General features: G+C 39.9%; 3 protein-coding genes across 3 annotated transcripts; all 3 read right to left on the minus strand.

Annotated features, from left to right (window-relative positions):
* Positions 1 to 429: 429 nt before the first annotated feature.
* On the minus strand, positions 430 to 1,757 carry LOC130014961 (uncharacterized). The gene is made up of 3 exons (XM_056104134.1): positions 1,743 to 1,757; positions 608 to 1,208; positions 430 to 538 (listed from the first exon to the last, which is right to left on the minus strand). The coding sequence occupies exons 2-3, from the start codon at positions 1,204 to 1,206 to the stop codon at positions 430 to 432; spliced, it is 708 nt and encodes a 235-aa protein (XP_055960109.1). The 5' UTR covers positions 1,207 to 1,208; positions 1,743 to 1,757.
* A 5,977-nt stretch (positions 1,758 to 7,734) lies between these two features.
* On the minus strand, positions 7,735 to 10,539 carry LOC126661749 (uncharacterized). Its single transcript, XM_050355614.2, has 6 exons — positions 10,320 to 10,539; positions 9,437 to 9,768; positions 9,089 to 9,336; positions 8,698 to 9,015; positions 8,515 to 8,614; positions 7,735 to 8,439 (listed from the first exon to the last, which is right to left on the minus strand). The coding sequence occupies exons 1-6, from the start codon at positions 10,537 to 10,539 to the stop codon at positions 7,735 to 7,737; spliced, it is 1,923 nt and encodes a 640-aa protein (XP_050211571.2).
* Positions 10,346 to 12,728, minus strand: LOC130014897 (uncharacterized). Its single transcript, XM_056103907.1, has 3 exons — positions 12,129 to 12,728; positions 11,191 to 11,285; positions 10,346 to 10,655 (listed from the first exon to the last, which is right to left on the minus strand). The coding sequence occupies exons 1-3, from the start codon at positions 12,432 to 12,434 to the stop codon at positions 10,616 to 10,618; spliced, it is 441 nt and encodes a 146-aa protein (XP_055959882.1). The 5' UTR covers positions 12,435 to 12,728; the 3' UTR covers positions 10,346 to 10,615.
* Between the last annotated feature and the right edge of the window lie 9,605 nt (positions 12,729 to 22,333).

Here is a 22,333-nt window from a genome sequence, read left to right on the forward strand (position 1 = left end):
CCATTAATTAATAAAAACAATTAGAAATCAAAAAGAGTAAAACATAAATTTAAAATTTTAATTTAACAACCTTGAACTCCTCGAAGTAGAAGCCCTTATGCTCTGCTGTCAGCTTCTTCCACGAGGAACCCTCAGGGAACTAGCTAGATCGGAAAATGGGCAAGATCGCCCTCGATGCGCTCCCGCTGTCGTTCCTGCTATCTAGTAACCTTTCTCTGTACATTACAAAAAAACTTAGTTTTCACATTTTTGAAATAATATTTGTTAAAAAAAAGTTGTCAATCATACCTTGCAGCATCAGGTGTAACTCTAATCCTCCCAGTCTCGTCCGTAGCTGGCGGCTGGTCCTGTGGCTGCGGCTGCCTTGCCGCTCTCCGCGGTGCGGGTCTACCCGCCAGCACCTGCTGCTCAGCCCCTGGATCCGAGCTCTCAAGTGGATCCTGCTCTGGGTCGCCACGGCCGCATCCACGTCCACGTCCCTGACCAGTATCCCTTCCCCGGCCTCGGCCGGCAGAAGAAGAACCCGAACCTCTCATATCTGCAAAACAAATTACAAAACAATATTCGACAAGAAAAAAATAATCACATCTATTATAAAAACCATAACACATAATTTTTCGGCATTTTGTTGTTCTCTGGAAGCAGTTCTTGTAATAAACGGCAGGTGTCATCAATCAACGATATCGACCCCTGATGTCGACACTTAATATCCAAAATTTCAACAGATGCGGACAGGGGTGAGTGTCTGCTATTTCCCGGCCATATTTCATCTTCTGCCGCACTCATCATATCAAAAAACTTCTGAGCTTCGTCATTCGGGGTCTCTTCCACAAAAACTTCGGGACCAGCAGCATCAATAACCATTCTCTGACCAGAGTTTAAATCTCCCCCTCCCTCATTATAGTAATCGTATTCATTAGCCGGCTGCTGAACTACAGGAGGGACATTCACCTCACCGTGGTGAATCCTGACATAGTAATCTGGAACAAACCCAGATTGCAAGACATGTAGTTTCAGAACTTCGACATCTCGAAAATTCGTATTTCTACATTTTGTCCTAGAACATGGGCATTTTATCTCTTCCCCACTCATACACTCGGGTTGTTGTACAGCAAAATTCACGAACTCTTCAAGATTAGGGAAAAAATCTGGCGGCAGGAAGCCTCTGTCATGCCTCGTATACATCCAACTGCGGTCTGGATTCATTTCTGGAGGACATACAATTAGGTACTGGTTCATAAGCTCAACATAGCAAAGTCAATGTAATTGACTGCTAAAAGAGTAGGGTCCTATCCCATTCGCAAAACTGGCGCCCCATAATTCGATCACGATATATGCATGAATACGGAAAAAATATTCGGCAGCCTTCCGGCGTCGTTCCCCAGGTGCATTACATAATATAGGGTGTGTAACGGTAATTATATATTCCGTAAGGAATAAGCGTTACACAGCCTATATTAAATAGCCACCCGGAGAACATACGCCAGAAAACTACCAAATATTCCTATACCATATGCATACATATATTTTTTTCGTGATCAAATTACGCAGACGACAGCAGTTTTAGGAACTGTACACATGTACAATCCCGTGTCGTTCAATCTCTTGAACACACGGGACAGGTTTCTACGGCTAGGTAAGATTTTATTCGGTGGGAATAAAATCTTTGTTAATTAAATTTAACAGTTATTCAATTTACTCTAACAAACTAAAATGAAATACAAAAATGCAGTAACACTTACTTGTTGAAGAGCAGAACCGCAATAAATAGGAGATAAGCTATGTAAACAAACAACAACGGCTATGATCAGCGGCTATCAGCAATCGTCAGAAACAAACCTACATTAATAGTTTTGGATCAGATTATCATAACAATACAAATTAATACTTTATCAAGATACGTTTTTTTTAATTTTCTAAGTGATATAATATTTTTAACGAAAATCCGGCAGCATTTCCCCTAAAAATGAGCATCACCCATTTTTCAGGGAAATCCTGCAAGTAAACAATACATATTCGATTCCAACATAAACAACAAATCATTCATTAACCTAAATTAAAATAATTATAAATTCCCTAGTTTTATAAACTAACTTAATTTTATAACAAATTAATTAATCTAAAAAAATATTTAACCTAAATAATAATTTATTCAACCCACAATTCAACAATTTAATTAGCCTAATAATATATAACCATTTAAAAAAATTAACCTTCTTTACTAAAACTAACCTAATTTTGACAAAACTAACCTAATTTTCACAAATCTAACTTAATATTTTTTAAACAAAATTAAATATTAATAATTTCAATTAATCTCTTTTAATTATAATAAACACATAATTTAATCTCTACTTTAATTAACTACTCTAAATAAACTAGTGTAATTTAATTTAAAACAATTAGAATAACCTAATTTAATTATAACACTAATTAATTTATAATCTAATTAAACTTAATAATAATCAAAATTGAAAATTGAAGTTCAAAAAACTAACCTAGGCAGCTTCCACCACCGGACAGCAGAGGTAATCGGAGGTTGGCAGCAGCAGCGGACGATGGCAGCGGCGTCGGCAGCGGGGGACGAAGGGAGCGGCTGTTATTTTTTTTTTTTAAGTTAAATATTGCATTATAATTAATAAAAAACAAAAGCTAACTTTAACTCACTAACCTACACAGTACCGGAGGTCGGCAGCGGCGGACAAGACCGGTGACCGGAGGTCGGCAACGGCGGAGGGCGGCAGGCAGCGGCGGAGGGCGGCAGGCAGCAGTTATTAAAAAAAAATACAACTTTATTATATATTAAACAAATAACAAAACAATTAAAATATATAAATTAACTCACAGGAAAGAGAGGGAGAGAAATGGCGCCGGAATGCTTTCGCCGGAGAGGAGTAGTTTTCGCCGGAGAGGAGCAGTGGTGGCGGAGAAAAAAGAGAGGGAGGAGAGGAGGCGGTCGGTGAAGAAAAAAGAGAGGGAAGGAGAGGGAGGGGTTTCGCCGGAAAAGAGAGGGAATTCGCCGGAGAAGGAGAGGGATTAGGCCGGAAAAGGAGAGAAGGAGAGGGAGAGCGGCGGAAAAAAGAGAGAGAGAGAGTCTGAGTGCGAGAGAAAAGGAAGTGGGGTAAATTAGGTTATGGTTTTACCGACGGAAACAGTCCGTCGGTAATTCCATCGGTAAAACCATAACCCTTAATGAAACGCATCGTTTCATTAAGGGATGATTTACCGACGGATATAGAGTTCCGTCGGTAACCGTTAAAATCAGTATTAAATAAAAATTTGCTTTTGCAGAATTAGCGACGGACTTAAATAATCCGTCGCTAATTTAGCAAAAAAATTGGCGCCTCCGTTCCCGCCATGTTCCCTCCAAAATTAGCGACCGAATTGAATTAATCGGTCGCTAAATTTACCAAAAAAATTGGCGCCTCCTTTCCCGCCATGTTCCCTCCAAAATTAGCGACCGAATTGAATTAATCGGTCGCTGAACATGGTGAGCGACGGACATTATCCGTCGCTAAATCCGTCGCTAAACAACTCATTAGCGACGGAGTTGGCATCTGTCGCCAAATTCCGTCGCTAATCAGTTGTTTTCTAGTAGTGAGTCTCTCTAATGCGTCGTTCCGATTTCTAAGCATGGGGTTATATTACCCAAAAGTGTGCAAAATAAGTTACGCCAGATTAGTATTACGCATCTCAAGTCTCTGTAACGCATCGTTTCACCATGCCTATGTCGCGTCACAAGTCTCTCTAACGCGTCGTTCCGATTATCTAAGCATGGTTAGGTTATATTACGCAACGTGTGCGTGAAAAATGACAATAGATTAGTATGTTGCGTCTCAAATCTATTTAACTCGTCTTTCCAACTACCTAAGCATGGTTAGGTTATATTAGGCAAAGTGTGCTTAAAAAATGACAATAGATATTAGTATGAGTTTAAAGTCACTTTAACGAGTTGTTACGATTACCTAAGCATGGTCAGGTTATATTACGCACAGAGTGCTTGAAAAGTGACGCTAGATTAGTATGTCGCATCTCAAGTCTCTTGAACACGTTTTTTTGATTACCTAAGAATGGTTAGGTTATATTACGCAAAGTGTGCGTTTTTCAGTGACGCTAGATTAGTATGTCTCGTTTGAAGTCTTTTTAACGCGTCGTCTGGATTACCTAAGCATAGTTAGGTTATATTACGCGACGTGTGCGTGGAAAGTGACGCTAGATTAGCATGTCGCGTCTCAAGTCTCTTTAACACGTCGTTCCTATTACCAAAGTATTGTTAGGTTATATTACACAAGGTGTGCATGAAAAGTGACGCTAGAAAGTATGTCGTGTCTCAAGGCTCTTTAACGCATCATTCCGATTACCTAAGCATGGTTATGTTATATTACGCAAAGTGTGCTTGAAAAGTGACGCTAGATTAGTATGTCGCGTCTCAAGTCTCTTTAACGCGTCGTTCTGAATACCTAAGCATAGTTAGGTTATAATACGCGAGGTGTGCGTGAAAAGTGACGCTAGATTAGTATGCCGTGTCTCAAGTCTCTTTAACGCGTCGTTTCGATTACCATGCTTATATCGCTTCACAAGTCTCTCTAACGCGTCGTTCCGATTTCCTAAGCATGGTTAGGTTATATTACACAAAGTGTGCGTGAAAAGAAACAATAAATTAGTATGTCGTGTCTCAAATATATTTAACGCATCGTTCCGAATACTTAAGCATGGTTATGTTATATTATGGAAAGTGTGCGTGAAAACTGACGCTAGAATAGCATGTCACGTCTCAATTCTCTTTAGCACGTTGTTCCGATTAGCTAAGCATGGTTGGGTTATATTACGAAAAGTGTGCGTGAAATGTGACGCTAGATTAGTATGTCGCGTCTCAAGTCTCTTTAACGCGTCGTTTCGATTACCATGCTTTATCTCGGGTCACAAGTCTCATTAACGCGTCGTTCTGATTACCTAAGTATGGTTAGGTTATATTACACAAAGTGTGCGCGAAAAGTGACGCTAGAGTAGTACGTCGGGTCTCAAGTTTCTGCAAAGTGTACAAAAAAAAGTGATGCTAGATTAGTATTACGTGTCTCAAACCTCTGTAGCGCCTCGTTTTTTATTACCATGCCTATGTCGCGTCACAAGTCTCTCTAGCGCGTCGTTCCGATTACCTATGCATGGTGAGGTTATATTACGCAATGAGTGCGTGAAAAATGACAATTGAAAAGTAGGTCGCGTCTCAAGTCTATTTAACGCGTCGTTCCGATTACCTATGCATGGTTAGGTTATATTACGCAAAGTGTGCGTGAAAAGTAATGCTAGATTAGTACGTCGCATCTCAAGTCTCTCTAATGCGTCGTTCCGATTTCTAAGCATGGTTAGGCTATATTACGCAAAGTGTGCAAAACAAGTGACGCTAGATTAGTATTACGCGTCTCAAATCTTTGCACTACTAGAAAACAGGTGTTTAGCGACGGAAATATCCGTCGCTAAACACCTGAGATCCGTCGCTAATTGTAATTAGCGACGGATTACCGACGGACGCCGTCCGTCGGTAGATTTTGGGTCGCTAATTGTAATAGCGACCCAAAACACTGTCTGTCGCCAACTTACCGACCGAATATTCAGTCGGTAAGTTGGAGGAAAAAGGTCGGTAAATTGGTCGGCCAGCCGACCAATTTCCGACGGAATTAGCGACGGATCCGTCGCCAAGTTAGCGACGGTAAGTCCGTCGGTAATTCCGTCGCTGTTTCTTGCAATTGGCGACGGAAAATTCCTTCGCCAATTGCAAGAAACAGTCGTGTCATGTTAATTTAGCGACGGACACATCCGTCGCTAAAGTTAAAACAAGTAGTCGCTAAATTGCCTATTTTTTGCAAAATTTTATTTTTTTACGGCTTATTTTCATATTTTTTTCTGTTATCCGTTAGACCTGTTAAATATACCATTCACATACATAAGAAACAATAAATATATATAACCAAATCCGTAATATATATATATATATATATATATATATATATATATATATATATATATATATAAACGTCAAAAAGCATACAAAAAACATTAATATATATGTTAAAGTATACGAACAAAAAACATAAATATGTCCAAGTGTATCACAAGCCTACTCTAAACTGGTGGTGTCATCAGCAGGAGGGGGTGGGGGTGGTGGGAACTGCGGGCGTAACTCGGGTGGGAGTGTAGTCATCAGCCGCGCAAGCTCAGTACGGATCCGCTCGTCGAAACCCGCCTCCACAGTACGGATCCGCTGCTCGACCCGCTCTTCGAAACCCGCCTCCACAGTACGAATCCGCTGCTCGAGCCGCTCCTCAACCTCCCTAGCAATACGCTGCTCTATGTCCTCAGTACTAACGTTCCCCTGCTGGGATGATCCGCCGCGGCGCAATCGGCTAGCGCTGCTTTGGCCGATATAGGATGCTGAAGACGATCCAATACCGTAGACTCGCTGCTTCTTGATTGCCTCGAGAGACAAAAACAGCTCGTTCTCGTCGATCGGCTCTGGAGTTGACGAACTCCCTTCTCCAGCTGCCTGAGACTGTGTTGCTGCAGCAAGCTCTGCCTGAAAACGGTCCTGAGATTTAAAAAATACAAATTTTTAAATTAGTTAAACATACATTTCTAACTGAAATTGGGCAGCATTTTGTCTATAATTTGATCATCACCCATTTTTCAGGGACATCCTGCAAAAACTACAGACACTCTGTTCAACTATAAGTAACAACAATCACAACAAACACGTAAACATCCTATAAACAACGTCTATATAATTAAAGTTATATATAAGTCATATTAAACAGTCACTTAAGGTTAAAATAAACTTACATTTTTATCCTTTGATCTCTTGGCAACAAAGACAGTCCGATCTGCTTTGGTCAGGTGCAACCGTACATGCAACTCAGCCAAAGTGGGCTCTCGACCAAGCTCCTCAGTCTATTATATGAAATGAACAAATTAATTAATAGATAAACAGAATATTTAACACGATTATTAATATTAAAAACATACCATAATTGTCTTATGCCTCGTAGCCGATCGCGATCCTGCGGTATGTCGAACAGGTCCGGTGCCAGCTCCGGACGGCTCACTCATCCGATTAGCTCGTGCTATATCGGACTTTTTCTTAGCCTCAGCAGTATCCCAGTCTCGCTTCCATGACGCCCAAGTATCAGCAAACCATCTAGATCGGAAAATGGGCAAGATCGCCCTAGATGCTTTCCCGTTGTCGTTCCTGCTATCCAGTAATTTTTCTCTGCACATTACAAAAACACTTAGTTTTCACATTTTTTAAATAAAATTATTTTTTAAAAAAAAGTTGTCAATCATACCTTGCAGCATCTGGTGTAACTCTAACCCTCCCAGTCTCGTCCGTCGATGGTGGTTGGCCCTGTGGTTGCGGCTGTCTCGCCGCTCTCCGCGACGCAGGTCTAGCAGCTAGCACCTGCTGCTCAGCCCCGGGATCCGAGTCCTCAGGGGCATCCTGCTCTGGGTCGCCACGTCCACGTCCGCGTCCCTGAACTGTATCCCTACCGCGGCCTCGGCCGGCAGAAGAACCACCTGAACCTCTCATATCTGCAAAAAAGATTACAAAAAAATATTCGACAAGAAAAAAATAAACACAACTATTATAAAAACCATAACACATAATTTATTAACAAAATAAAGTTACCACATCAACAAATGTAAATAAAAGTCAAAATTCTACATAAATGACACTTAAACGAATCATGCAATTTCTATATTATATGCCGCTCCAATGTCTTCATCGTCTGATGAAGATGGTGGATAATCATCTTCCGTCTCTACTAATGGAGGGTTGTGTAATGCAGCCTCGTCCGCCTCGCCATTCGGATCAACTAAATTTGTCGGTTCTTCATTTGTTATGACATCGAGCAGATGATCTGCACTATCATCTTGGAAAGCTGGAACAGTTGTTTCAGGCATGTCTATCTCAGAGCGAGCTTTTATCTTGCATACTGCCCACCAGTCTTTTTTGTCTCGCCTTTTGCTAGGATAAGGTAAGTAATGTACTTGATCGGACTGTTCAGCTAAAATGAAGGGTTCATATTTGTTGTACCTCTTTCTGTGATTAACATCCACTATGTTATACCGAGGATGGGCTAACATACCAACTTTTTTCGTAGGATCAAACCAATTACATTTAAATAAGACCGTCCTTTTTATCGGTAGAGCTGGATACTCTAACTCGATAATGTCAGTCAACACTCCATAAAAGTCGCTTTCAGCCGGGCCGTAGAGTGATCCTTTTACACAAACTCCGCTATTCATTGTAACCCGATCCTCCCCATATTCTTCAGTATTGAATTTAAACCCGTTCACACAATACCCCTTGAATGTTTTGACCGATCTAAGCGGTCCTTCTGCAAGACTTAGAATATAGGGATTGGTACAGACAGTTTGGTCTTTCACCTGTAGCACAATTATTTATACGGATCAACACGATAATATATACAACTACGACGATAAAAAAACATAAATACTTACATATTGCTCGAACCAAAAGGCGAATTCACTCTCCAACTTGACTACAACTTCGGTCTGTGTGATTTCGGGGTTGATTTCATACAACTCGCCTTCAAAAACTCTATTTACAAGAATACGAGCGAATTAAGACAAATTGTATAAAATTCTTCAATATTGAACTTAAATGTGGATATGAAGACATACTCTCTGAAAGGTTCGATTTCAGTGCAATTCAGAAGGATATAGCTTCGGGCAGCATTATATTCAACATCATCCAGATATCTGTTCCGAGAAGCACCTATAGGTCGCCCTTTCGGTTTGAAAATGGATAATCTGTCGACATCATCATCAACGTCCATTTCGCAAACTTCATTTCTTTGCATCCGACATGGTAGCATCGGATCACCATCCTTGAAATAGAAAGATGCAAATTTCGCTGTTTCCTCTAATAAATATCCGCTGCTGATGCTTCCTTCCACTCTGCCTTTATTCGAGACCTTATTTTTGAGTTTTCTCAGGTATCTGCATAATCAAATAATTAGTTCATGCATGTACCAACCACTCGATCGATGAAATAGAACTGTAGATGTAGTACCTTTCAAACGGATACATCCAACGATACTGAACAGGTCCTGCCATCATAGCTTCGTATGGAAGGTGTACGGGGAGATGTTCCATCGAATTAAAAAAACTCGGTGGAAAAATACGTTCCAACTTGCACAGTATCTTCGGGATATCAAGATCCAATCTCTCAAGATCTGCCTTTTTCAGCGATGTGGCAGTTAATTCTCTGAAGAAGATACTTAGCTCTGTTAAAGGCTCCCACACTTCGGGCGGAAGAAGCTCCCGATGTGCTCCACCCAGACAACATTGAATAAGCGGGAAAGTCATTAATTGTCCACATAAGCGCCCCCCTCATTTGAAAATTCTGCCTCTTTTGAACGTTATACGTCCGAATTCCAGATTCCCACAATTGATTCAACTCCGCTATTAACGGCTGCAGGAATATATCCATCTGGTCTTTTGGATTTCCAGGTCCCGGGACAAGTATTGTCAAAAACATAAACTCATCCTTCATGCACATGCCTGGAGGCAGATTATACGGCGTCACAATGACTGGCCAGGAAGAATATTGTGTTCCAAAACTACCAAATGGTTGAAACCCGTCAGTACATAAGCCTAGTCTGATATTTCTTGTTTCATCGGCAAAATCTGTATGCAACTCACTGAACCGTTTCCACGCCGGAGAGTCAGAAGGATGACACATCTTCTCGTCTTCCATTTCATGTTCAGCGTGCCATGTCATATGTTTAGTCGTGGCTTTGGAAGCGTACAACCTTTGCAGCCTCGGAGTTAAAGGGAAATAAAACATTTTTTTATAAGGAACGTTAGCCCTTCTTTTGGCCGAATTGCTTTTCGTAACAGGTTTCCACCGAGGAAATGTGCAAACTTTGCAGTGGCTTAAATCCTCGTCCGCCCCCAGTAAATCATACAGTTGTGGAAACAGCACTCAATAACCTCAACCGGCAACCCGAGACCTTTCACCAGCTTCTTGATATTAGTAAAAAAATTCGGCATGTTGTTGTTCTCTGGAAGCAGTTCTTGTAATAAACGGCAGGTGTCGTCAATTAAAGATATCGACCCCTAATGTCGACACTTAATATCCAAAATTTCAACAGATGCGGACAGGGGTGAGTGTCTGCTATTTCTGGGCCATATTTCTTCTTCTGCCGCACTCATCATATCAAAAAACTTCTGAGCTTCTTCATTCGGGGTCTCTTCCTCAAAAACTTCAGGACCAGCAGCATCAATAACCATTCTCTGACCGGAGTTTAAATCTCCCCCTCCCTCAGTATAGTAATCGTATTCATTAACCGGCTGCTGAACAACAGGAGGGACATTCACCTCACCGTGGTGAATCCAGACATAGTAATCTGGAACAAACCCAGACTGCAAGACATGTAGTTTCACAACTTCGACATCTCGAAAATTCGTATTTCTACATTTTGTCCTAGAACAGGGGCATTTTATCTCTTCTCCATTCATACACTCGGGATGTTGCACAGCAAAATTCACGAACTCTTCAAGATTAGGGAAAAAATCTGGCGGCAGGAAGCCTCTGTCATGCCTCGTATACATCCTGCTGCGGTCTGGATTCATTTCTGGAGGACGTAGAATTAGGTACTGGTTCATAAGCTCAGCGTAGCAAAGTCAATGTAATTGACTGCTAAAAGGGTAGGGTCCTATCCCATTCGCAAAACTGGCGCCCCATAATTCGATCACGATATATGCATGAATACGGAAAAAATATTCGGCAGCCTTCCGGCGTCGTTCCCCAGGTGCATTACATAATATACGGTGTGTAACGGTAATTATATATTCCGTAAGGAATAAGCGTTACACAGCCTATATTAAATAGCCATCCGGAGAACATACGCCAGAAAACTACCGAATATTTTTATACCATATCCATACATATATGTTTTTTCGTGATCAAATTACGCAGACGACAACAGTTTTACGAACTGTACACACGTACAATCCCGTGTCGTTCAATCTCTTGAACACACGGGACAGGTTTCTACGGCTAGGTAAGATTTTATTCGGTGTGAATAAAATCTTTGTTAATTAAATTGCACAGTTATTCAATTTACTCTAACTAATTAAAATGAAATACAAAAATGCAGTAATACTTACTTGTTGAAGAGCAGAACCGCAAATGAGAAGAGAATGTGGATGGTAAAAATGGTGTGGGTGGACGACAATAGGAATAACCGTAATAAGGACAAAACCTACAATAATAGTTTCAAATAAGTCTGTTAGAGCACTACAAGTTAACAAATTAAATGTCTCTTTGAGTACTACTAAATTTTTTTTCTAATTATTAACGAAAATTCGGCAGCATTTCCCTTAAAAATGAGCATCACCCATTTTTCAGGAAAATCCTGCAAGCAAAATATTACATATTCAAAGATATTCAATACACCAATTCCATCAATTCATTATATCATTAAACCATCAAGAATTATGTCAATTTTTACATAATTTTACAAGTATTAAATAATATTTTTACTACTATTCTATTCAACTAATTTTAAAGAACATCATTATAATCTAATTATATTATTATTTATTATAATAATAATATAATGCAATTTTAATTGTATAGATCAACTTAAACAAACTAATAGTATTCTCTACTAATTTCAAATTATCATAATTAACTATAAAAATCTAATTATAAATGACCCTAATTTTATTATTATTTTTAGAAAATTAATAAAAATTTACTAATTAATAATCTAATAAATTTAAATAAACTATTTTATTTTTTTAACTAAAATAAAATAAAACAAAATATCCTAACCTAATCCAATAATACTAACCTAATTAAAATAAACTTAAGAATTAATTAAAATAATCTATTAAATCAAAATAAATACTAACCTAATGTAATAATCTGAAATTTTTATAATTTAATTCTAGAAATTAAATTAAAACCTAATCTAATTTAAACCTAATCTAATTAAAATCTAATTAAACTAACCTAACAATTCAATTAATTAAACAATATTAAACCCTAAAAATACCCTAAATTCAGTTAACGAATTCATTAATTAAAAAACAAAACTTACAGATGTGCGGTGGCCGGTGAGAGGAGGACGGCAGCGGTTTAGCTCCGGCAGTAGGGAATAGGAGGAGCAGCGGAGGAGGGAGACCAGAGGAAGAAAGAGACCAGCGGAGGAGGGAGACCGGCGGCAGCAGATAGAAGAAGACGCCGGCGGCAGCAGATGAAAGAAGACACCGGCGGCAGCACTTTTTTTTTCAATTAGGTTTCTGAAATGGAAGAAGACCGGCTGCTGCGTTTCATTTATCTTGTTTTTAGCGACGGACAGTAATTCCGTCGCTAAAATCAAGATAAATGAAACGCAGAGTTTCATTAAACTTATTAGCGACCGATGATCAGTTTCCGTCGCTAATTAGTTTAATGAAACTGTGCGTTTCATATAGTTGTGCAATTAGCGACGGAACTTTACTATCCGTCGCTAATTTTGGCAAACTAAAACGCGGCAATTCTTCCCTCCCTCACCCCGCCAAAATCAACGACGGATTACCGACGGAAATTCCGTCGGTAACCATTTTCTCTTAATTTTGGCGACTGATAACCAATCTGTCGCCAGATCAGTCGGTGATTAGCCAAATTAGCGACGAAAACTGGTTCCGTCACTAATTTCCGTCGCCAATTCATGTATTTCTAGTAGTGTTGTAACGTGTCGTTTTGGATTACCATGCCTATGTCGCGTCACAAGTCTCTCTAACGCGTTGTTTCAATTACCTACGCATGGTTAGGTTATATTACGCAACATGTGCATGAAAAGTGACGTTAGATTAGTATGTCGCGTCGCAAGTCTCTCTAATGCGTCGTTCCGATTGCCTAAGCATGGTTAGGTTATATTGCGCAGAGAGTGCGTAAAAGTGACGCTAGAATAGTATGTCGCGTCTCAAGTCTCTTTAATGCGTCGTTCTTACTATCTAAGCATGGTTAGGTTATCTTACGCAAAGTGTGGGTGAAAAGTTACAATAGATTAGTAAGTTGCGTCTCAAGCCTCTTTAATGCGTCGTATCAATTACCAAGCTTAACTCGCGTCACAAGTCTATCTAACGTGTTGTTCCGATTACCTAAGTATGGTTAGGTTATATTACGCAAAGTGTGCGGTAAAAGTGAAAATAGATTAGTATGTCGCGTATCAAGTCTCTTTAACACATCGTTTTGATTACCAAAGCATGGTAAGGTTATATTACTCAAAGAGTGAGTGAATAGTGACGGTAGATTAGTATGTCGTGTCTCAAGTCTCTTTTACGCGTCGTTCCGATTACTTAAGCATCGTAAGGTTATATTATGCAAAGTGTGCGTAAAAACTGACGCTAAAATAATATTGCGCGTTTTAAGTCTTTTTAACGTGTCATTCCGATTAGCTAAGCATGGTTAGGTTATATTACGCAAAGTGTGCATAAAAAGGGACGCTATATTAGTATGTTTTCCATCTCAAGTATCTTTAACGCGTTGTTCCGAATACCTAAGCATGGTTAGGTTGCATTACGGAAAGTGTGCTCGAAAAGTGACATTTCATTAGTATGGCGCGTCTCAAGTCTCTTTAATGTGTCGTTCCGATTACCAAAGATTGGTTATGTTATATTATGCAAATTGTGCGTGAAAAGTGACGCTAGACTAGTATGTCACGTCTTAAGTCTCTTAACGCGTTGTTCCGATTACCTAAGCATTGTTAGGTTATTTTATGCAAAGTGTGTGTGAAAAGTTACGCTGGATTAGTATGTCACCTCTCAAGTCTCTTTAATGCGTCGTTCGATTATCTAAGCATGGTTAGGTTATTTTACGCAAAGTGTGCGTGAAAAGTGACGCTCGATTAGTATGTCATGTCTCAAATCTCTTTAACGCGTGTTCCGGTTACCTAAGCATGGTTAAAAGTGATGCTAGATTAGTATGTCGCGTCTGAAGTCTCTTTAATGCGTCGTTCCGATTACCTAAGCATGGTTCATTTATACTACGCAAAGTGTGCGTGAAAAGTGACGCTAGATTAGTATGTCACGTCTCAAGTCTCCTTAACTCGTTGTTCCGATTACCTATGCATGGTTACGCTAGATTAGTATGGCGCGTCTCTTTAACGCGTCGTTCGATTACCATGCTTATGTCGTGTCACAAGTCTCTTTAACGCGTGTTCCGATAACCTAAGCATGGTTAGGTTATATTACGCAAATTGTGAGTGAAAAGTGATGTTAGATTAGGATGTTGCCTCACAAGTCTCTCTAACGCGTAGTTCCGATTACCTAAGCATCATTAAGCTATATTATGCAAAGTGTGCGTGAAAAGTGACGCTAAATTAGTATGTCGCGTCTCAAGTCTCTTAAATGTGTTATTCCAATTACCTAAGCATGGTTAGGTTGTATTACGCAAAGTCTGTGTAAAAAGTGACGCTAGATTTATTACCATGCTTATGTCGCGTCACAAGTCTCTCTAACGCGTCGTTCTGATTACCTAAGCATGGCTGAGTTATATACGCAATGTGTGCTTGAAAAGTGACACTAGATTAATATGTCGCATCACAAGTCTCTCTAACGCGTCACCTAAGCATCATTAAGCTATATTACGCAAAGTGTGTATGAAAAGTGAAGCTAAATTAGTATGTCGTGTCTCAAGTCTATGTAACGCGTCGTTTTGATTACCATGCTTATGTCGCGTCTCAAATCTCTCTAACGCATCGTTTCGATTACTTAAGTATGGTTAGGTTATATTACGCAAAGTGTGCATGAAAAGTGACGCTAGATTAGTATGTCACGTCTCAAGTCTCTTTAATGCGTCATTCTGATTACCTAAGCATGGTAGGTTATATTACGCAAAGTCTGCATAAAACGTGATGCTAGATTAGTATGGCGGGCCTAGAGTCTCTTTAACGCGTCGTTTGGATTACCATGCTTATGGCTCGTCTCAAGTCTCTTTAACGCGTCGTTTCGATTACCATGCTAATGTCGTGTCACAAGTCTCTCTAACGCGTCGTTCCGGTTACCAAATCATGGTTATGTTATATTATGCCAAGTGCGCGCTAAAAGTGTCGCAAGATTAGTATGTCGCGTCACAAGTCTCTTTAACGCATTGTTACGATTGCCTAAGCTTGCTTAAGTTATACGCAGTGTGCGTAAAAGGTGAGGCTAGATTAGTGTGGCGCGTCTCAAGTCTTTTCAACGCTTCGTTTTGATTCCATGCTTATGTCACGTTACAAGTATCTCTAACACAATGTTCCGATTTCCAAAGCATGGTTAGGTTATATTACACATAGTGTGCGTGAAAAGTGACAATAGATTAGTATGTCGCGTCGTAAGTCTCTTTAACATGTAGCTCCGATTACCTAATCATGGTGAGTTTATTTTTTCGCAAAGTGTGCGTGAAAAGTGACGCTAGATTAGTATGTCGCATCTCAAATCTCTTTAACGCATCGTTCCGATTACCAAAGCATGGTTAGGTTATATTACGCAATGTGTGCGTGAAAACTGTTGCTAGGTTAGTATGTCGTGTCTCAAGTCTCTTTAAAGCGTCGTTCCGATTACCTAATCATGGTTAGGTTGTATTACGCAAAGTGTGCGTGAATAGTGACGGCTAGATTAGTATGCCGCGTCTCAAGAGTCTTTAACGCGTCGTTCCGATTACCTAAGCATGGTTAGGTTATATTACGCAAAGCGAGCGTAAAAAGTGACGCTAGATTAGTATGGCGCGTTTCAAATCTATTTAATTCGTTGTTTCGATTACTCTGCTTATGTCGCATCACAAGTGTCTCTAACGCGTCGTTCTGATTATCAAATCATGGCATATTATGCAAAGTGGCCGTGAAAACTGACGGTCAATCAGTATTTCGCGTCTCAAGTCTCTTTAACGCGTCATTCCGATTACCTAAGCATGGTTTGGTTATATTACGCAAAGTGTGCGTGAAAAATGACAATAAATTAGTATTTCGTGTCTCAAGTCTATTTAACGTGTCGTTCCGAATACCTAAGCATGGTTATGTTACTGCGCGTTAATAGAGCCGGTAGATTAGTATGTCACGTCACAAGTCTCTGTAAAGCGTTGTTACGATTACTTAAGCATGGTTAGGTTATATTATGCTAAGTGTGCGTAAAAAATGACGCTAGATTACCTAAGCATTTTTAGGTTGTATTACAGAAATTGTGCGTGAAAAGTGACAATTGATTAGTATGTCGCATCTCAAGTCACTTTAACGCGTCGTTCCGATTACCTAAGCATGGTTAGGTTATTATACGCAAATTGTATGTGAAAAGTGACGCTAGATTAGTATATCGCTTCTCAAGTCTCTATAACGCGTTGTTGTGATTACCTATTCATGGTTAGGTTAATATTACGCAATATTTGCGTGAAACCTGTTGCTAGGTTAGTGTGTCACGTCTCAAGTCTCTTTTACGCGTCGTTCCGATTACCTAAGCATGGTTAGGTCACATTACGCAACGTGTGCTTGAAAAGTGACGCTAGATTAGTATGTCGTGTCTCAAGTCTCTTAAACGCGTTGTTCCGATTACCTAAGCATGGTTAGGTTATATTACGCAAAGAGTGCGTAAAAAGTGACACTAGATTAGTATGGCGGGTTTCCAGACTCTTTGACGCGTAGTTTCGGTTACCATACTTATGTCGCGTCACAAGTGTCTCTAACGCGTCGTTATGATTATCTAAGCATGGTTAGGTTAGGTTACGCAGAATATATGCGTGAAAATTGAAGCAAGATTAGTATGTCGCGTCTCAAGTCTGTTTAACGCGTCATTCCGATTATCTAAGAATGGTTAGGTTATATTACGCAAAGTGTGCATGACAAGTGACGCTAGATTATCACGTCTCAAGTCTCTTTAACGCATGTTCTGAATACCTAAGCACGGTTATATTACGCAAAGTGTGCGTGAAAAGTGACGCTAAATTAGTATGTCGCGTATCAAGTCTATTCAACGCGTCGTTCCGATTACCTAAGCATAGTTAGGTTATATTACGCAAAGTGTGCGTTAAACATGACGCTAGATTAGTATGTCGCGTTTTTAAGTGTCTTGAACGCGTCGTTTCGATTACCATGCTTAAATCGCGTCACAAGTCTCTCTAACGCGTCGTTTCGAATACCTAAGCATGGTTAGGTTATATTACGCAAAGTGTGCGAGAAAAGTAACAATAGATTAGTATGTCGCATCTAAACTCTCTTTAACGAGTCGTCCCGATTACCTAATCATGGTGAGGTTATATTACGCAAAGAGTGCGTGAAAAATGACGCTAGACTAGTATGTCGCATCTCCAATCTCTTTATCACGTCGTTCGGATTACCTAAGAATGGTTAGGTTATATTTTAAAGTGTGCGTGATAAGTGACGCTAGATTAGCATGTCGCGTCTCAAGGCTCATTAACGCGTCGTTCCGATTACAAAAGCATGATTAGGTTATATCACGCAAAGTGTGCGTGAAAAGTGAAGCTAGATTATTAGTATGTCGCATCTCAAGTCTCTTTGACGCGTCTTTCTGATTACCTAAGCATGGTTAGGTTATATTACGCAAGGTGTGCGTGAAAGTGACGCTAGATTAGTATGTCGCGTCTCAAGGCTCTTTAACGCGTCGTTTTGAGTACCTAAGCATGGTTAGATTGTATTAGGCAACGTGTGCTTGAAAAGTGACGCTAGATTAGTATGTCGTGTCTTAAGTCTCTTAAACGCGTTGTTCCGATTACCTAAGCATGGTTAGGTTATATTACGCAAAGAGTGCGTAAAACGTGACACTAGATTAGTATGGCGGGTTTCCAGACTCTTTGACGCGTAGTTTCGGTTACCATACTTATGTCGCGTCACAAGTGTCTCTAACGCGTCGTTATGATTATCTAAACATGGTTAGGTTAGGTTACGCAGAATATATGCGTGAAAATTGAAGCAAGATTAGTATGTCGCGTCTCAAGTCTGTTTAACGCGTCATTCCGATTATCTAAGAATGGTTAGGTTATATTACGCAAAGTGTGCATGACAAGTGACGCTAGATTAGTATATCACGTCTCAAGTCTCTTTAACGCGTGTTCTGAATACCTAAGCACGGTTATATTACGCAAAGTGTGCGTGAAAAGTGACTCTAAATTAGTATGTCGCGTATCAAGTCTATTCAACGCGTCGTTCCGATTACCTAAGCATGGTTAGGTTATATTACGCAAAGTGTGCGTTAAACATGACGCTAGATTAGTATGTCGCGTTTTCAAGTGTCTTGAACGCGTCGTTTCGATTACCATGCTTAAATCGCGTCACAAGTCACTCTAACGCGTCGTTTCGAATACCTAAGCATGGTTAGGTTATATTACGCAAAGTGTGCGTGAAAAGTAACAATAGATTAGTATGTCGCATCTAAACTCTCTTTAACGAGTCGTCCCGATTACCTAATCATGGTGAGGTTATATTACGCAAAGAGTGCGTGAAAAATGACGCTAGACTAGTATGTCGCATCTCCAATCTCTTTAACACGTCGTTCGGATTACCTAAGAATGGTTAGGTTATATTATGCAAAGTGTGCGTGAAAAGTGACGCTAGATTAGCATGTCGCGTCTCAAGGCTCATTAACGCGTCGTTCCGATTACAAAAGCATGATTAGGTTATATTACGCAAAGTGTGCGTGAAAAGTGAAGCTAGATTATTAGTATGTCGCATCTCAAGTCTCTTTAACGCGTCGTTCTGATTACCTAAGCATGGTTAGGTTATATTACGCAAGGTGTGCGTGAAAGTGACGCTAGATTAGTATGTCGCGTCTCAAGGCTCTTTAACGCGTCGTTTTGAGTACCTAAGCATGGTTAGATTGTATTACGCAACGTGTGCTTGAAAAGTGACGTTAGATTAGTAGGTCGTGTCTTAAGTATCTTTAATTCGTCGTTTCGATTACCATGCTTATGTCGCGTCACAAGTCTCTCTAACGCGTCGTTCCGATTACCTAAGCATGGTTAGGTTATATATTACACAAAGTGTGCGTGAAAAGTAACAATAAATTAGTAAGTCGTGTCTCAAGTATATTTAACGCGTCGTTGCAATTACCTAACCATGGTTAGGTTATATTACGGAAAGTGAGCTTGAAAAGTGAGGCTATCTTAGTATGTCGCATCTCAGTTCTCTTTAATGCGTTCCTATTAACTAATTATGGTTAGGTTATATTACGAAAAGTGTGCTTGAATAGTGACACTAGATTAGTATAACGCGTGTCAAGTCTCTTTAACGCGTCGTTCGATTACCATGCTTATCTCGCGTCAAGTCACTTTAACGCGTCGTTCAGATTACCTAAGTATGTTTAGGTTATACTACACAAAGTTTCATGAAAATTGACGCAAGATTAGTATGTTGCGTCTCAGGTCTCTCTAACACGTCGCTCCTATTTCCTAAGAATGGTTTGGTTATATTACACAAAGTGTGCGTGAAAAGTAACGCTATCTTAGTACGTCGCGTCTCAAGTCTCTCAAATGCGTCGTTCCGATTTCTAAGCAACCATATTACCCAAAGTGTGCGAAATAAGTTACGCTAGATTAGTATTACGGATCTCAAGTCTTTGTAACGCGTTGTTTCGATTACCATGCCTATGTCGCGTCACAAGTCTCTAACGCGTCGTTATGATTATCTAAGCATGGTTAGGTTAGGTTACGCAGAATATATGCGTGAAAATTGAAGCAAGATTAGTATGTCGCGTCTCAATTCTGTTTAACGCGTCATTCAGATTATCTAAGAATGGTTAGGTTATATTACGCAAAGTGTGCATGACAAGTTACGCTAGATTAGTATGTCACGTCTCAAGTCTCTTTAACGCGTAATCTGAATACCTAAGCACGGTTATATTACGCAAAGTGTGCGTGAAAAGTGACGCTAAATTAGTATGTCGCGTATCAAGTCTATTCAACGCGTCGTTCCGATTACCTAAGCATGGTTAGGTTATATTACGCAAAGTGTGCGTTAAACATGACGCTAGATTAGTATGTCGCGTTTTCAAGTGTCTTGAACGCGTCGTTTCGATTACCATGCTTAAATCGCGTCACAAGTCTCTCTAACGCGTCGTTTCGAATACCTAAGCATGGTTAGGTTATATTACGCAAAGTGTGCATGAAAAGTAACAATAGATTAGTATGTCGCATCTAAACTCTCTTTAACGAGTCGTCCCGATTACCTAATCATGGTGAGGTTATATTACGCAAAGAGTGCGTGAAAAATGACGCTAGACTAGTATGTCGCATCTCCAATCTCTTTAACACGTCGTTCGGATTACCTAAGAATGGTTAGGTTATATTACGCAAAGTGTGCATGAAAAGTGACGCTAGATTAGCATGTCGCATCTCAAGGCTCATTAACGCGTCGTTCCGATTACAAAAGCATGATTAGGTTATATTACGCAAAGTGTGCGTGAAAAGTGAAGCTAGATTATTAGTATGTCGCATCTCAAGTCTCTTTAACGCGTCGTTCTGATTACCTAAGCATAGTTAGGTTATATTACGCAAGGTGTGCGTGAAAGTGACGCTAGATTAGTATGTCGCGTCTCAAGGCTCTTTAACGCGTCGTTTTGAGTACCTAAGCATGGTTAGATTGTATTACGCAACGTGAGCTTGAAAAGTGACGCTAGATTAGTAGGTCGTGTCTTAAGTATCTTTAATTCGTCGTTTCGATTACCATGCTTATGTCGCGTCACAAGTGTCTCTAACACGTCGTTCCGATTACCTAAGCATGGTTAGGTTATATATTACACAAAGTGTGCGTGAAAAGTAACAATAAATTAGGAAGTCGTGTCTCATGTATATTTAACGCGTCGTTGCAATTACCTAACCATGGTTGGGTTATATTACGGAAAGTGAGCGTGAAAAGTGAGGCTATCTTAGTATGTCGCGTCTCAGTTCTCTTTAATGCGTTCCTATTAACTAATTATGGTTAGGTTATATTACGAAAAGTGTGCATGAATAGTGACACTAGATTAGTATAACGCGTGTCAAGTCTCTTTAACGCGTCGTTCGATTACCATGCTTATCTCGCGTCAAGTCATTTTAACGCGTCGTTCAGATTACCTAAGTATGTTTAGGTTATACTACACAAAGTTTCATGAAAATTGACGCAAGATTAGTATGTTGCGTCTCAAGTCTCTCTAACACGTCGCTCCTATTTCCTAAGAATGGTTTGGTTATATTACACAAAGTGTGCGTGAAAAGTAACGCTATCTTAGTACGTCGCGTCTCAAGTCTCTCAAATGCGTCGTTCCGATTTCTAAGCAACCATATTACCCAAAGTGTGCGAAATAAGTTACGCTAGATTAGTATTACGGCTCTCAAGTCTTTGTAACGCGTCGTTTCGATTACCATGCCTATGTCGCGTCACAAGTCTCTCTAACGCGTTGTTCCGATTACCTAAGCATGGTTCGGTTATATTACGCAACGTGTGCGTGAAAAATGACAATATATTAGTATGTTGCGTCTCAAATCTATTTAACGCGTCGTTCCGACTACCTAAGCATTGTTAGGTTATATTACGCAAAGTTTGCGCGAAAAGTGACAACATATATTTGTATGTCAAGTCTAAAGTCTCTTTAACGAGTCGTTACGATTACCTAAGCATGGTCAGGTTATATTACGCATAGAGTGTGTGAAAAGTGACGCTAGATTAGTATGTCGCATCTCAAGTCTCTTGAACACGTTGTTTCGATTACGTAAGAATGGTTTGGTTATATTACGCAAAGTGTGCTATTTTTAGTGACGCTAGATTATTATGTCTCGTGTTAAGTCTCTTTAACGCATCGTTTGGATTACCTATGCATAGTTATGTTATATTACGCAAGGTGTGCCTGAAAAGTGACGCTAGACTAGTATGTCACGTCATAAGTCAAGAACGCGTCGTTCCGATTACCTAAGCATGGTTAGGTTATTTTACACAAAGTGTGCGTGAAAAGTTACGCTAGATTAGTATGTCGCGTCGCAAGTCTCTTTAACGCGTCGTTCGATTATCTAAGCATGGTTAGGTTATATTACGCAAAGTGTTCGTGAAAAGAGACGCTCAATTAGTATGTCACGTCTCAAATCTCTTTAACGCGTGTTCCGGTTACCTAAGCATGGTTAAAAATGACGCTAGATTAGTATGTCGCTTCTGAAGTCTCTTTAACGCGTTGTTCCGATTACCTAAGCATGGTTAGTTTATACTACGCAAAGTGTGTTTGAAAAGTGACAATAGATTAGTATGTCGCGTCTCAAGTCTCCTTAACTTATTTCTGATTACCTATGCATGGTTACGCTAGATTAGTATGG

The sequence above is a fragment of the Mercurialis annua genome, linkage group LG8 (genome assembly GCF_937616625.2).
Source record: "Mercurialis annua linkage group LG8, ddMerAnnu1.2, whole genome shotgun sequence".
NCBI lineage: Eukaryota > Viridiplantae > Streptophyta > Magnoliopsida > Malpighiales > Euphorbiaceae > Mercurialis > Mercurialis annua.